The sequence below is a fragment of the Anarhichas minor genome, unplaced genomic scaffold, assembly GCF_050575085.1.
Source record: "Anarhichas minor isolate MPS153535 unplaced genomic scaffold, ASM5057508v1 ptg000074l, whole genome shotgun sequence".
Taxonomy (NCBI): Eukaryota; Metazoa; Chordata; class Actinopteri; order Perciformes; family Anarhichadidae; genus Anarhichas; species Anarhichas minor.
Window position 1 is genome coordinate 2762283 of NW_027466520.1, and position 15626 is coordinate 2777908.

Sequence of the window (15626 nt, forward strand, 5' to 3'; positions counted from 1 at the left end):
ACAACAAAAAGGTATTTTATCATTGCCCTCCAAAATCATGCATGCAAATGTTACAAAAGAAGATTCATATGAGCATTCTCTGCACCTCCATGGTCTATATTTAGGCAATTAAAACTATTGGGTTGACGTTACTAAAAGGTGATCTTTCCAGTCGAGTCCCCTTTGACGTGAAGACATTTATCCCAGTTTAGACTGTATGACTACACTCCATTAAAGGTACCCAGTGGATCCCCGTTGTGTTTGTAGAACGCTCACAATGATGCAGCGGCCTGCACCCGAAACACACAGGCGATGAAATACATCCTGCCGTCAGTTTCATGCAATTCCACTTGTTGGCAGTTGCTGGTGGGTATAGGTCCAAAAAACATAGCAATGCACCGGCAAAGGCAGTGAAGAAGAAGACTGCTAGCAAGCAAACGTGTACGTAAACGATGCACAATTTAAAATATTATCCTTTGGAAATGTTTCCAAATGTTTTACTCAACATATTTTCAGGCCTCAAAGTTACACACAATGCATTTTGGTCGTCGAAGTGTTTTAAATTGTCCTTCTTGGTTCTTCAAACGTTTAGAGAAACTGATGGTTTCCTCTGTGATTTGAATGCATGCAAATACAGTACACAAGAGGCAGAAACTGGGGCTAGCTGCTAGCTAGCTTATAGCTAATGTCTGCATTGGTACATCGGCGCTTCAGAGGTTAATAAACATAAACAGATGGAGAGGTTTTGCTGCGCTTTTGATCACAAAATGTTACTCGCCAGAAGATAAATACTTGTTTGAATAACCGATGACGAGGAGATGTTATCGTATTGTATGAAAGTGAGACTTGATTAAGACAAAGGTGATGGATCCATATTCCCCACCGCGTGTTGTAGTGTGACAACGATGCTGCTGTGAGAAGAAGAACAAGTTCATGCATGTGTGAGTGAATCTGTGTATTCTGGTTCACTGGCAGTAAGACTCTCGTCCAACTTCCTCTTCAGCTCTCCCACCGGGGGAGGAAACTCAGGTCTCACTACTTCTCTCTCTCTCCCTCTCTCTCCTTCTTTCCCTCTCTCTCTCTCTCTCTCTCTCTCCTCACCCTGTCCTCCCCTGGTTGCTAGGCAGCGGCCAGAGGAAAGTGAGACTCCGAGAAAGAGCTGCTGTCAGCGTCGCCATGGCAACTGCGTGAGTGATTCAGGTGGAGTTCAGGGAGAATAGTCCTTTTTTTTTTGTTTTGTTTCTCCCTCCTCCACCTCCTCACGTCTCTCTTTTCATTCTTCCTCCCTTCATAGCTCTGCCTTTCATTTCCTCTGCTCTTTGTACCGACTGTCTACCTTTCCTTTTTTCCCCTCCTCCTTTCCTTCTCATCCCCTCTTGTTTCCTCTGTGATGCTAATCACAGGGAGAATTAGAGGAAAAAGGGACGGAGGCACATTGATCTCCACACACTGATGTCTCCGTAATACAGAGAGACGGGAACATTTAACTGAATCTAACACTCTCACACACACACACACATACATATGCACGCCACACGCCGGCACTCACCTCTGCGGCTTTCTCTGTTAAGCTTGGCTGGATCTTCATAGTCGCCCACCCAGTTACACTCCACAGGCATGGAGATGGGCCTCAGCCTGCCTACAAGTACACACGATTACAGAACTTAATACTCTCCTTAAGAGTTTTTAATACTCCGATATGTGGAAATTAGGGTTCTTGCAATGTCATTTTTTTTTTCATTCAAAGTTCTTCTGAGGTTTTCTGAATGAAGCCTTGATGGCTGCCGTCATATTTTATGACGTCATCACCCTAAAACCCTAAAGATTTGAATAAAGTGATTCATCTGATAAAATTAATTTATCTTTTTCTTTCTTTAAGGAATATAACTCGTCGGTAAATGCTTCCCTTTGTGTGCAGCAAGAAAGAGAGCAAACTGTTTCTTGACCACAGTGAAAATGTGTTATTTTATCTTTATTTAAACTTTATTATTCCAGGATATATATACAGTATATACATATATATATATATATATATATATATACATAAAACAGACAAAAATTCTGTTTTTGAAAGGTTGAACGCCAACAAACATAGATTGAAGCAGAATATTTCGCATCTATCTCTTCTTTTAATACATTTTGACTTTTGGTCTTTCCAACGCTCTGGAGTTATTGGAAATGTTTGAATGAGTTGGCAACAATCCAATGCCGCTACCACTGAAATCTAATTCTACAAATAGCACAATAATATTAATATATTATAATATTAGTGCACCCTAATCTTTATCTGCAGCTGAGCAGAAATACAGACTTCAAACAGAATGAAGAGACATGCAAAAAACTTCACATTCACATGTTGATTTAGAATTTGAATGTCAATGCTGTGAATAAATCACACTATTGAGTACAGCCCAGTTCAGCTCCCTCACTTTCTAAAACGTTTATTAATCGCCTCGGGCAGGCAGGTGGATTCACAGCCTCGTGATTATTTTCTGAAGAGCTTTAATGCAGCGGAATGAGATTGAACTGTTTTTCCCCATCACTGGAACGTACCATATGTCGGTGTGGTGCAGTACATGGGCTCCTCCTCTTCTCGCCGGTGAGACTCTTGATCCAGGAAGGAGTTTGGTGACTCAGAGCGCTTGGCAACGCTGACGCCACCGTGGTTGCGCCCACCCTCATCTCCTGGCAAGGTTCCTGTCTCATCTCTATAGCAACAGCAGAGGATGATTTACCGGCAAACAATCATCAAAGTCAGAGCGGTCCCCGGTATTATGCTCTGAGAAAAACACCGTACCTGGGTGTGTATGGCTCAGCGGGTGGAGGGGGGATGTAGAGGTCCTGGATGGCGGAGCTCTTGGTGGGCGTGCCTGAGGGTGTGGCCGAAATGCTGCCCGGGCTTCTGGTTGGCTGCAGAAAGGTGGTGTTGAAGGAGGAATAAATCCATCAGTAACATGTATTTCCTGGAGGGAGTGATAATTGCCATCTAACTACAAAGCAAGGAATCTCCGTCTGTCTGTATGTGTTTCATTCACATATCCCACCAACCGTTCATCCAATCTAATTTACACTCGGCGGGTATTGCTTGTGACCCAATGACGTGCAGTGTCAAATTTGATGCAATTCGGAGAAGCACCACGTTCCAATACTGATAAACTTTGAATAAACAAGTAACCCGACCCGCCAGATGGTTTGTTACACCGAACCATCTGAGAAGCCACCAAATTGTCTGGAAAAGGGCTATTTCTAAAAGAAATACTTGGCAGGTGACTGGATGAACCATCTGTCAATCAAACTATTACCGAAGCCAGTCGGGTGAAGAGCAAAAACATATTTTCAATCGAAAAAATCCTCCAGTGCAGTACTTTGCTCTTCTTTTAACAGATGCTATTACAGCATCTACGCTAACCTCTTTAGGAGCCGCCATTGTTTTTTTTAGAACAAACAGTCATCTCGCACACACCTAAGCCACGCCCTAGGCTGCCTGTAGCTCCTCACTGGAGGCTGATTGGTTCTTTCTCTGGCTTACCAGACACACATGCATTACTTGAAGCCTGGCAAGTTGGATTTCCGCATGAATCTAGCTGCCGTGCAAGGTGACTAGCTGCTATCAGTTTGGTACAAGAACATGACTGAGAAAAGAAACATATTCAGAGGCAGGTTTTACATTTGCTTCGAAGTATATTAAAAATAAAAGTAGTTTCTAGGAGACCGGGTTTACAAAAAGTTGTAAAAAGCCAAAAGAAGTCCTTTAAGAGACATGACTAAAGTGGTCACACGAAACAAAACAGAGATGGAAGGGCAGAGAAAAACTGATTTCCTCTGTGTTTCCTCCTTATTGTGAATATAATCAGTGTTAATTAGGGAGATACATTTCATAATTGCGGGCGCACTGGGAATGTGGGTGGAGGGTGCCATCAATTTTCCCTTCCCATTCATTCCCGTGTGTTTCAGTTGGCAAACAAAAACTATGTTTAGGCACAGTTTCCTGACCCATTTACACGCTTCGGCTGTGGTCCTACAGGGAGTGGGAATGCTGTGGGGAGCTATGTGGGCCGGCGCAGCGCTTTAATAAAGTCTATTAAAGGTAGAGCTGGTCCCACCTGCAGAGCGAGGGGTTTCCAGCGCATGTTCTTCAGCAGAGCAGGGGCGGAGCTCAGCGTGCTCTGTGGACGCTTCTTCAGGGTCAGGGACACGACGCCTTTATCGGCCCTCAGCGAGCCGACCAGGTTACGCAACTGCCAGCCCACCTGAGGACGGGAGAGGACAGGGTCAAAGCGTCCAGTTATCATCATCTGGATAATGACCAAAACAGTCCCAGCATTGTATTTATATTCTGCCCGTAGTTTGAATTCTTTCCACGTCGTGATTGGGTCTTGTTGAGCCTTCTGTGCGTGGCAAGTGGGTGTGGAGGTGGTAAGTCTATCTATAGAGCTTTCATGTGATGTAACCTGCCCTCAAAAAAAAATGCATCTTATCATGTAAACATCTTCTTTTTTAGCCACTGTTTCCACAAAACCATGCCAAAACCTTGTATTTTTAGGACATTTGTGAACAAAAACAATACACAAAAATAAAAAATGGCTGCTTCACGCTCACCAGAACCATGTTTTTCTTGTTTTTCACAGTTATTTTTCTTGGACCATTTGTGCTATGATGGAGAGAAATGCTTTCTCAATAAGGCAGACACGCTATCTTAATTGCATTTCCCGGACTGACCCTAGATCTGATCATAATTCAAGAGGAGGTGCGGAGAAGGTTGAAGGATCTGATTACGCTAATTGCCATGCATGCTGTGTGCATTTGCTCCTTGGAAAAGCGAGGGCACAATCTACAGAAAGATGTAAACAGACGGGTCGCCCTACCACAAAAATTCAAGACCCATAATTGCAGAGCTATATCTTACTGAAAAGAGCTTAAAGAAATGTAGCTGCAGTATGAGAGCGATTGAGCCAAAACAGGGAAGTTGTGGCCTTAAAGAAATGAAACAATTAGCTGAAATACACTAAAACAGGCAACAATATTTTTGAATTCATCATTATGAGCGACCCCTTTCGCATTAAACATTGTCATTTAATCCATTGTTATAGTAAAAATATTCATTATAGCAGCCATCCGAAAAACAGGCGTCATTAAAATCATAATATGATCATTTGACAAATGTTTTTTTTCATGTAGGTTGAATTTCTTTGTTATATATGTGGATATACAGGTTTTAAAAAGAAGGAATGGTCCTTTAACATGCATTTAACCCATGTAGTTATCCAGTTAAGAAATCACTCTTTATGTCAATAAAAATAGATTTGAGTCCACTTTCAAACAAAACACACACAGACACACAATACTAAACCCACCACAGTCTGGTGATTGACTTGTATGACTTCATCTCCTGCATGGATCTTCTTACAGCGGTCAGCTGGAGACTACACAGACAGAAGAGAAACAGACGACTATGAATTGATCCGAGTTCATTGATCCGAGTTCCAGAGCGGTTGAGTTGTCCGACAAACTTCGACACACTGCGGAAGGAAAGCATTGCAGAGGCTTCACTATGGAATCTGATACGCCGTTATGGATCCAGATGGCGTCAGTTCTGTAGAGTAAGAATAGTTTTTCTATAATATTCAACGCCCCGGGGCGGGATGGGAAATACACTTCAGAGTTGTTTGTGGAGCGTAGTTGTTTTTATTACAGATGAAACTAACTGCTTGGCTGTAGTTTATGAGAAACTTACCCCTTCAGTGGTTCCTGTGATCACGTGGAGGCCGTCGTAGGTTGATTTGATGTACATTCCCTGAAGGACAGAGGGAAGGAAGAGGCGTTTGTTTAGCTCTGTAGATACAGTATTACACTTTTCTGAGTCCTTTAGGTTTATCTTTCAACAATAGCAACTAACTTGAAGCTTAAAAACTCAAATATGTCTTTTCCCCGTCAGTTGGCCGAGAAGCCAGAAACACGACAGTTTTTATTGGCAGCATAATTCACTTTCACATCCTGCACCTACAACCTGAACAGGTGAGCAGCAGAATATATGAAATGTTAACAAAAAAATATCTGACACATTAATTGAACAGCTGTAGCCTTCTGTCCTTAAATACTTGTGCAAATAGTTCAGATTCAAATGTTGACACGAGACCAAATTTAACTGACGTGAGGTCACAAACAATCTTTGGCTGAAAACATGCAGCAGCTGCAGAGGGCACATTAACAGCCACACTTTACTGAATTAGCATTAATTAGCTGCAGCTGATGTAATATGCTGTCAGTGATGTCTGTCATTTTAACCAGCGACAGCCACAGTTAAAAATGAAAAGCTGCTACCTACATGGTTCCCATTGCTCTTTGGGTTTGATATGAGATTTGTTAGCGGCGGAGCTTAACACATCTATATCTTGCCAACCGGGAACCCGATCCAAATTGGAACCGGCTAATCTCTATCTGACAGTGTTATAAGTCTTAAGTTGAAGCAATAACACCTTTATCAGGCACTAAAATTCAGTCCCAAACCATGAAATGTGTTTGTTTGGTTTGTTGCTTCTATGTTTACAAGAGGAAATGTTGTCCGCGCTTTTCGTTTGTGGGGATTCTGCCACAGCTGCATTATGTGTGGATGTGATTAAAACTTTACAGAATCACACACACAGCCTCACTCTCACACATGTAATCACATTGTTTACAGAAAAAGTAGGAGAGAGTAAGAAAGGGAAGTTGTATTGAACCTTTAAGAAAGATAATTGTTATAGGCTCCTTTAAGTACAATAAACACACAAAATCATGCTATTATACACATAGAATGATTTGCAAAATACAGATAAATATAACCTGAAATACCAACATGCACACAAACAAAACGGAGGATGACAGTTCACACACACACACACACACACAGAGAGTCATTACCAGGCCTTCGGAGGGTTTGATGTTGGTGAGGTGAACCAGTTCGAGGTGGGCTGACTGAGAAACCAGCGGGTCGGATGACACACACACAATGTGCTCACACACCTCCGACAGAGTCTTGCACTACCAGAGAAGAATAAGAAAATGTAAGCGGACAAGCAACAACACAAAGAGCTTTAAAAAAAAAAGAAAAAAGAGGTTCAGCAGCGGCGATTTAGTAAGAAAACAGAGCTGAGAACAAAAGACAAAGATGAACAACCTGCAGCTTTTGTTTGTCAAAAACAAACTGCAGCTTTTGTTTCATTATTAGAGGATTTCTCTTCGACTTTACTGAGAAAATAAACTTATGTCTCCTAATCTAAATACAGTGGCTCCGTACTAGAGGCTGCCACTATTAACATAATGCTATTGTTCATTTCTGGAGCTTCCTGTAGTGCTTTATTAAAGGGTCAGTTCACCTACATTACAAAAACAGAACATATTTTTCTCACTTGCCTTAACTAGCATCTTTAGCTTTGCAGATATTTTTGGTTTTACTCGCCTGCCTCCACACCAATGTACTGGAGGCGAATTTAATGTGTGGTGCCTTCAGCGAATTAAACAAGCAGAAAGAAGAATCTACTCAACATGCTGTCGAGTTTACGGACCATTTCCCGGGTAGAAAGCTGTTAGAATTTTTAAAAAAACACTGACAGCGTATTTTGCCTCCCAAACTGTTTAAAGAAACATTTAAAACACACATTAAGTCTCAATGAACTCAAGATATTTGGGATTTTTGCTCCATGAGCATCACCAATTTTAATTCTCTTCCAATCTTCACATATTTAAAGATGACATTTTGGTGAATAACTTTGGCCCAACCTGAATCTGGACTGCCTTTTCTAGCACCACAGCACCAGAGGAGTCAGAGTCATAGACCTCTTTCACAGCAGACAGCAGGACAAGTGGAACTAATGACATTAACAATGGCTCCGCAAAGCAATGCAGCAATTAGTGATTGTATTAGTAACACATGTGTTTGACAAGTCAAAATGACTGCTGTGCAAATGGTTAATTACACTGATGCAGTGTAACACAGACATTTCTTTTCTGGAAGGAGAATTTTTCAAGATGTGGCTTGGAGGCTAAAATGTCAGTGTTGAATATCTAAAATGTGTTTTGTGCAAAAAACTAGCAGCACAGCTATAAAATGTGTTTGTGTAATTTGATTTAACTTATCTTTTAAAGGAATTAACATTTTGGGAAATGGGTTAATTTGCCATCTTGCCATAAGTTCAACAAGAAGATCGATACCATTCTCATGCCTCAGTGATAACATCTAAATCATAATTACGAGCAGCCACTGTCAGCCTGCAACTTGTTTTTCCGAGTCTGAGAGTGACGACGTGTCCAACTTAGTGAGAATAATGTCGGGGAGTGTCAATAAACTGTGAAGCTGTGATCACTAGGAGTTACAGCCAAATAAAATCCACACTAAAACAATCGATTCAGCTGATTTAAACTTTTTGCACTGTCTGCTTGTAATCGGCTAACAAAGCGATCCGAATACGCAAAAGTAGCTAATTTAGACAATTTGAATTATGTGACGACAAGTAGCGTGTTAATGTTCCCAAGTCGGAATATGTGGAGGTTTTTCATTTTCTTTGCATTCTGCTGATCTTGTGTGGATTCAGCAGTGAGTGTGGCGATCGAGCCGGGAGGCGGTTAGCCTAGCTTAGCATGAAGACTGAAAGCAGCTAGCGTGGGTCTTTCAAACGACCAGCACTTCGAAATTAACACATTTTATTTAGTTTTCTTTAAGAAGTACACAAACCAAAACATTTTGGTCACAATAACTTTCTTAACAAACAAAAGTTTGTTTTTCTGCGAGCGTCGTTTCTGGTCGTCTAGCAAGCTCCAATTGATGACAAGACTGCGAGAAGTTTCTGTGCCATTCTGTAATTGGTGAAGTTTTTAACTTTGGACAGACCGGATGGATGGCTGGATGTTTCCCCTGCTTCCTGTCTTCATGCTAAACTAAGCTAATCCCTTCCTATCTGGAGCCCCATGGCTGATATCAATCTTCTCATCTAACCTTCTGCAAGAAAGCCCATATTTCTTGAACATTACCTCAAAATACTACAAGATGTACCGTTGAGATTTACTAGATCCAGTTGGCGCTGGAGCATCTGCGTTTGTGGTGTAGTGTATGAGTGAGGGAATACGAGATCTTAAAAAATAAAAACACGGGACGCCACCCATCAACGCAGAGCAAATGAGCGACAGCTGGCTGAGGAAGCAGGACTCACCACATGAAGGATTTTGTTCTCCGTCTCAAACACCGTACAGTCCTGAGGGAAAAGCAGAATTTAATGTGGCGCGAGCAGAACATCCTGTCTTGCAAACGCTCACAAAAAACCACACACACACACACACACACACACACACACACACACTATGTAACTGCTCTGTATACTGTCTGGGCCTCACATTACTGAACCCTACACCTGCACACTCTATACCCTCTCAGATAGAATAACAAACAAAAACACACACACACCTACGCAAACAGACCCATTTATTTACACACACATCAGTCATGGAGAATACAGACTGTAAGGACCTAAATAGCAAAGAATCGAGTATGCGGAGAGTCTGAGGCTGCTGCATCCCACCCACACACACCGTTCTTAGGGGGATATGACAACCGTGGAAGAATAAGAGCTATGAGCCTTCAAAACACACACACACACACACACACAAACAGTTACACACACCTGCTGTACAATGGTGGTGAGCTCCAGGCAGAGCTGAATGACATTATTTCGGGTTACTGAGTAGTCTGCCACTGCAGCAAAGGGAGACCTGGGAGGAACAGATAACACAGCAGTATGTCTTATAATGTTCCTGCTGCATTGCATAATGCACAGAGGAGACGGACAGGAGCATTGTTAGAGAGACGGATACTTTGTTAGCGCACAAACACAGGCACACACATTCATAGGACGCAGTTTTAAGACTCACTCACGGGGGAATAATTAACGTTTTAAATCAGACACACTTGCAGTGAAACTAAGCATAAGGTGGAGTAGCGACAGAAAGAAAATGATGAAGATGTCATTTCACTTTTGTTTGTTTGTGTTGTTTATGCTATAATCTTTAATACAATGTAAGAGTTAATCAGAAGCAGGTGACCACATATGAATTGATGTGAGTATTTGCATGTTATCGGAGTTGTATTCACGGTGAAAGGTTGTCATCTGCTATTGATTGGTTGTAAAACGTCAAGAAGGCGGGTCTTATCTCAAGTATTTTAGTTTAGTTTTAGTTCGTTTTTAGTTATTTGTTTGCATAAATTAACTAGAACCAACGGCGATGCTCTCCTGTTGTTGGCTACCAAGACATTCTGTATTTGTTAGTAACTGGAAGGTGGTTATTAAAGACCTAAAAGCTATAATTGTACCAGTAGTACCAGTACAAACTGTGCAGTGACACCATGTTGTGTCAATTTATAATAATATTAAATGGATAAAAGCAGTAAATCCTCATATTTAAGAAGCTGGAGACAGACAACGTGTGGCATATATGTAAAGAAAAAATGACTGACTTAAATAATTAACCGATCAAAATAGCAAGTGACTGAATTTTCTGTGGTTCAACTAGTCGATTAATCAACTAATTATTGTAATCGAAAATAATATAAACACCTCTCAAATCAAGCCATGAGTGCAACATGTAGCTGACTTTGAAGAGTCAAGACAGTGAACCGAAGTTAAAGCAAATGTGTGGATTTGTTGCGATGCTGCCAGTGGACCCATAACGGGAGGTTATCAATAAATGGATGTTGCTGTCAAAACTGAGCTCCATGAGAATGAATGGGCCTCTAAAACCTCATTCATAAAACTCTTGCTTGATGCCACACTGCAATGAAGAACAGTGTGCACACTCAATGCTCAACTACAAGCATTTTTCTTCCTCTATGAACATGGAAGTGCTGCACACATGCACAGCCTCAACCGTATACCTTCACTGCTACAATTACTCAAAAATGACTCATGAAATGTCCAATATTGTCCTTCAATAGCATGTATGAAATGTTACAGACCATTGAGGCAACTTTAAAGAGTTTGAAGCTGGTCTGTGGATCATAGCTCTGCTGTGACCAATAAGAGAAAAACATCCAACTAACTACGTACTAGTACTACTACTGGTACGTTCAGGGGACACTGGTGATAACTGGCCCTGACGTCTGGCTTCCTTAAAGTGGAGATTCAACAGGAATGTTCTTCCACAGAGGAAAAGGGGGACACAACTTGTGTGGACGGATGAATGAAGCTGCATTAGAGAAATAAATAGGCCACTGTTTAGGCTGTCGACTGAAATGAACAGTGTGAGGAGGGTTATTAGAACACATTTATTATGCTGCTTTGCCACTGGCAACATCAACTCCCAAAGTCTCCCACATGTTTGTATGCATATAGAGTTTCCACCCTGTTTTGTCCTGGGAGGAGAGGGTCTTTAAAGCCCCTGTTTTTGTGCCACTACGGTGTTATTAAATGAGGCCCTCGGCATATTGTCACATAATAGACTATTCAGGTGTGAACAAGGTGTTAACGATAAGGAAACTCTAATGACTGCATTACTGAAAGTAATTAGCATAATAACATAATGCACGTTCACGCTCAATGACATATATGTAAATGATGTTTGCAACCAATGGTGGAGGACACATTCAGGTCCTTAAGTACTATTACCCCACTGTACAAATACTCTGGTACAAGTAATAGTCCTGCATTGAAAATGTGAAAATATGCAAGTATAATCAGGAAAATGTACTTAATAATACAAATTGAAAGTACTTAATGCAGAAAGCCCAAAATGACACCTCACAATGCTTCAAAATTATTTAAAAAATAAAAAAAATAATCAAAAGGTAAAGCAGCAAATCCTCACATTTATACCATGAGATGTTTTTGCATGAAAAATAACTTCTCAAAAAATCGCTTCTCAAACATTAATCATATTGATTAATAAACAAATCCTTTCAGCTGTTAAACTATTAATCTACCCAACAGTACACACTGTTGGCTAGTTTAATTTAGAACAAAGCATCTATATTTCTTAATTCCAGATCACATAATTGAAGTGGAGAAAAAACATTTCCCTCTGAGATGTAGCGGAGTAAGTACAAAGTAGTGTGAAAAATACAGTACAAGTACCTCTAATTTCTACTTCAGTACAGTACTTGAGTAAACCACTGGTTGCATCAGAGTGGCTAAATGAACAACAGAAGCACACACACACACACACACACACACACACACACACAAAGACAAACACACTCACACACGTATTAAGACATCATTGTTCTCAAGACCCAGATTACAATTCGGCAACAGCCTCTAGTGTATAGTGTATCTGTGGAATGTGTATGTGTGTGTGTCTGTGGTATGTGTGTATGTGTGTGTGTGTGTGTGTGTGTGTGTGTGTGTGATTTGGGTCATCAGTATTGAGGTTGTGTGCTATATATACGCAGGACCTAAGGCTCAGACTGTTTGCTAACCGTCAGGCTCCAACCCTGGAACCCCCCCTGAGAAAACACTCAGATGATACTATGACAAAGGTACAAAAAACTCAGTCAAAGTAACTAGTAACGAGTAAATAAATAAATAAATGAAGAGGAATAAAAAACAAACAATATTTTTCTCGGAAAACTGAAGTGGAGTAGAAGTATCATGTAACATAAAGTGGAAACACTCAGGTAATATGATACTTAAGGATGCATTAGGGTATCAGAGGCAGGGAAAAGGTGCTGCTGTACCCACGCTGTCATTTTATACATGAAAAGGTTGCAAAATGTCTTCTCAAGTCATTAGAGAGAAGCTAGAAAATGCTGTGCATTCGCTGCCTGAAATGCTGTTGCACTTTGCCTGCATTCCCTGAGAGCTCTAATAACCGTCGGGTGGAAGATGAAAGTTCAGTTTTTACATGCTTTATGCTAATTTACTGCTGGTGTAAACCATCCAGGAAAGAGTCATCTTGTGGGTATTAATACAAGACATATTGTAGCCCAACATGCTCGGAAATCACAACCTTTTTCACATCGTTAAGGTCTATTAATGAATTCCCCCACGCAGCTGATATTGAGCTTGTTATACACGCTCATTTGCTATTCCTAGGCGGTAGATATCAATTTTACATGATGAGATTTCCTTGAGATGAAAGCGCTGGTGGGATCCCATGCATGTGAAATGTACCGGTGCGCCATCAGTACTTGTATGTGACAGTGTCCGAACACGTAGGTACGTCTCAGAAATGAAGAATAGAGAGCATGGAGCGCTGGCTCTGCTGAGTCTACCACTTTCTCAGTGTCGCTTTGCCATTTACAGTTGCATCATCGCGCGGGGGCGAACTTGCATAAGTGCGTGTCAGTGTGTGCAGATGTGGGAGTGTGTCTGTAAAATGTGTGTGTTTTTGTGCAGAGTGCGTGGGTGTTTTTCTATGGGTCTGAGTGAGCCCGTGGACGCGGCTCGGCATGCTTTTGTGTGTCTAGATGTCCTGGGGACAGATGCGGGTGCCCGGCATTTCAAGAAGCCGATGTCAAAGACCTTTTCGTTCTGTATCTGACGTGCGTGTCACAAGCAGTAGATCGTGTCGAGTCATGAATAAATGAAGTGACAGAGAGGAGAGGAGAGCGGAGCGGAGAAACACGGGGAGAGAAAGGTCTGACATTTTTCCTTTGGATAAAAAAACAAAACACTTTGCTCCAAAGATGTCAACAAGCAGCAGCAGCAGGAGAGTTTGTGTTCTGCAACAAAAAAAAAACGTTTGCAGGCGCTTGATCAACAGACAGAGGGAAGATTTATAACTCTGTAGTTTTCACATGAAGGCTGCAATTCTGATTATTATACTAATTGTTTGATTGATGGATTGCTCGTTTAGGCAATGACATGATAGAATGTGTTCTGTTCAAAACCCCCAAAGATATTCAGTTTAGTATCATAGAAGAAAATGGAAAATATTCACATTTTAGAACCTGAAAACGGTAAACTTTTGGAAGAAAATGACATAAACTCTACCACTATGTCACTTCACTTGAGAGAGTACTGCTAGTACTGAATGGAACATATACTTAGAATTCTTCTTTCTTTTTTTTACCTTTCTCTCTTTATCTGAACATTCTGCTCTCTTTGTACTTTGTCCTCTGAGGAAACTTTGTGATTTGTGATTTTGGGCTGTACAAAATGAAATTTATTTGCAGCTGCAACACCTGAATCTTATATGTTATCTCCTCTCATCTTATCTTATCTCATCTCATCTTATTCTATCTAATCTCGTCTCATTTTATCTTATCTTAAACAATTAATCAATGATAGAAATGGTTGCCTGAATCATTTTTAATTTAAGTCAATTATTATTTGACTCATCGTTTCAGCTCTATGTCTGCAAATATAAAACTTGTTGTAGTTACTAAAAGGACCCTAGTTATTCCAGCTGGCCACCAAACAAAACTATAAGTGCCTCCTCCTATTTTTAATCAGAGATATGTTAAAATCCTGACAGTGAAAATATTTCCCACTTCGGTGAAAAGAACTACAGGTGTTTCAACAAACTGCTGGCATCGACATACAATCCGATATTAACCCTCATACAATAAATTCAGCTTATTTAAAAGGAGCCATTGTTTGTTTGTATCTGGCTTCACACGTTAATGAACCACCACTGGAAACTGTGTGGGTGTGCAGGGCCGGAAGGGTGGAATGCATTTTGACATGTCACAGTAGGAAGCGCACATAAACTGGTTGTTAATAAAACCAATGTTTTTCCTGAGAAGTAGTTATCCTGCTGATGTAAAAGAGGTAAAACTCTGTATACAGAGTGCATCTCTGGGACTGCAGCAGAGAGTAAACATATCACCTGTCCAGCCAGGCAAGCAGGCTCTTGGCGGCGGTGATGAGGTCGACCACGGAGGTCAGCAGATCGTTGGGGAGCCGCCGAGAGGACCTGCTCTCCGATTGGCTGCTGCGGCGGCGGCCGGAGATGAAGTTCTGCAGGTTTTTGGCCGAGGCGCCGAGTTTGTGAGCCAGAGTCCTGACGCTCTCCGTCTCCAGACCTGAGTTCTACACACACGAGCGCACAAAGATTAGCTGATCCTCCAGACACTGAACCGCCATGAATACTAATTAGGATCTTATTTGTCAACATGTTTACCAGCTTTTCTTAAGGAGTCTGGTGAATATTAATGACTTATATTACATATTCGTTAGGGAGAAGGTCGTCACACTGACTGCTGTTATTTTAAAACACCTTAACTCTTTGTTTACATCCATTTGTATGCAGGTATTTTCAAAATTGTGTCAGATTATTGATTTGTTTTCATATCACTTTGGCTTATCTGGGTGTAATAACACTATACAAACTCCCCGTAGACCACAGGCTGTCATTTTAACTCTTGGGTTGTACTCAGTAGTGGAAAGTAACTAGCTATATTTACTAAAGTGCTGTACTTAAGTAAAGGTTTGAGGTAATTGTACTTTACTAAAGTTTCTGCTACTTAATACATGTCAGCAGGAAATATTGCAGTTTTTACCGGACTACATTTGACCAAATTAGTTCCAGATTTAGATTAATAATACAAAATATTATCAACAAAGAAATTATGATGTAATACTATTGGTTTAGATACGAGTCACAAGTATATGTAAATATAGAATATATGACAATATATAAAGTAATTTAAATTAGCTCCACCTTTACCAACTCCAACATCA

At 40.9% G+C, this 15626-nt stretch overlaps 1 protein-coding gene across 1 annotated transcript in view; it reads right to left on the reverse strand.

Moving 5' to 3' along the window:
• cnksr2a (connector enhancer of kinase suppressor of Ras 2a) overlaps positions 1-15626 on the reverse strand; it is a 41203-nt gene that overhangs the window by 14209 nt on the left and 11368 nt on the right. The window contains exons 3-12 of the mRNA XM_076080468.1: positions 14773-14975; positions 9633-9720; positions 9165-9206; positions 6880-6999; positions 5714-5773; positions 5334-5402; positions 4083-4229; positions 2777-2889; positions 2533-2687; positions 1529-1618 (exon numbers count right to left, since the gene is read on the reverse strand). Coding sequence (XP_075936583.1) covers positions 1529-1618; positions 2533-2687; positions 2777-2889; positions 4083-4229; positions 5334-5402; positions 5714-5773; positions 6880-6999; positions 9165-9206; positions 9633-9720; positions 14773-14975 — 1087 coding nt within the window. The remainder of the gene's footprint in view (positions 1-1528; positions 1619-2532; positions 2688-2776; positions 2890-4082; positions 4230-5333; positions 5403-5713; positions 5774-6879; positions 7000-9164; positions 9207-9632; positions 9721-14772; positions 14976-15626) is intronic.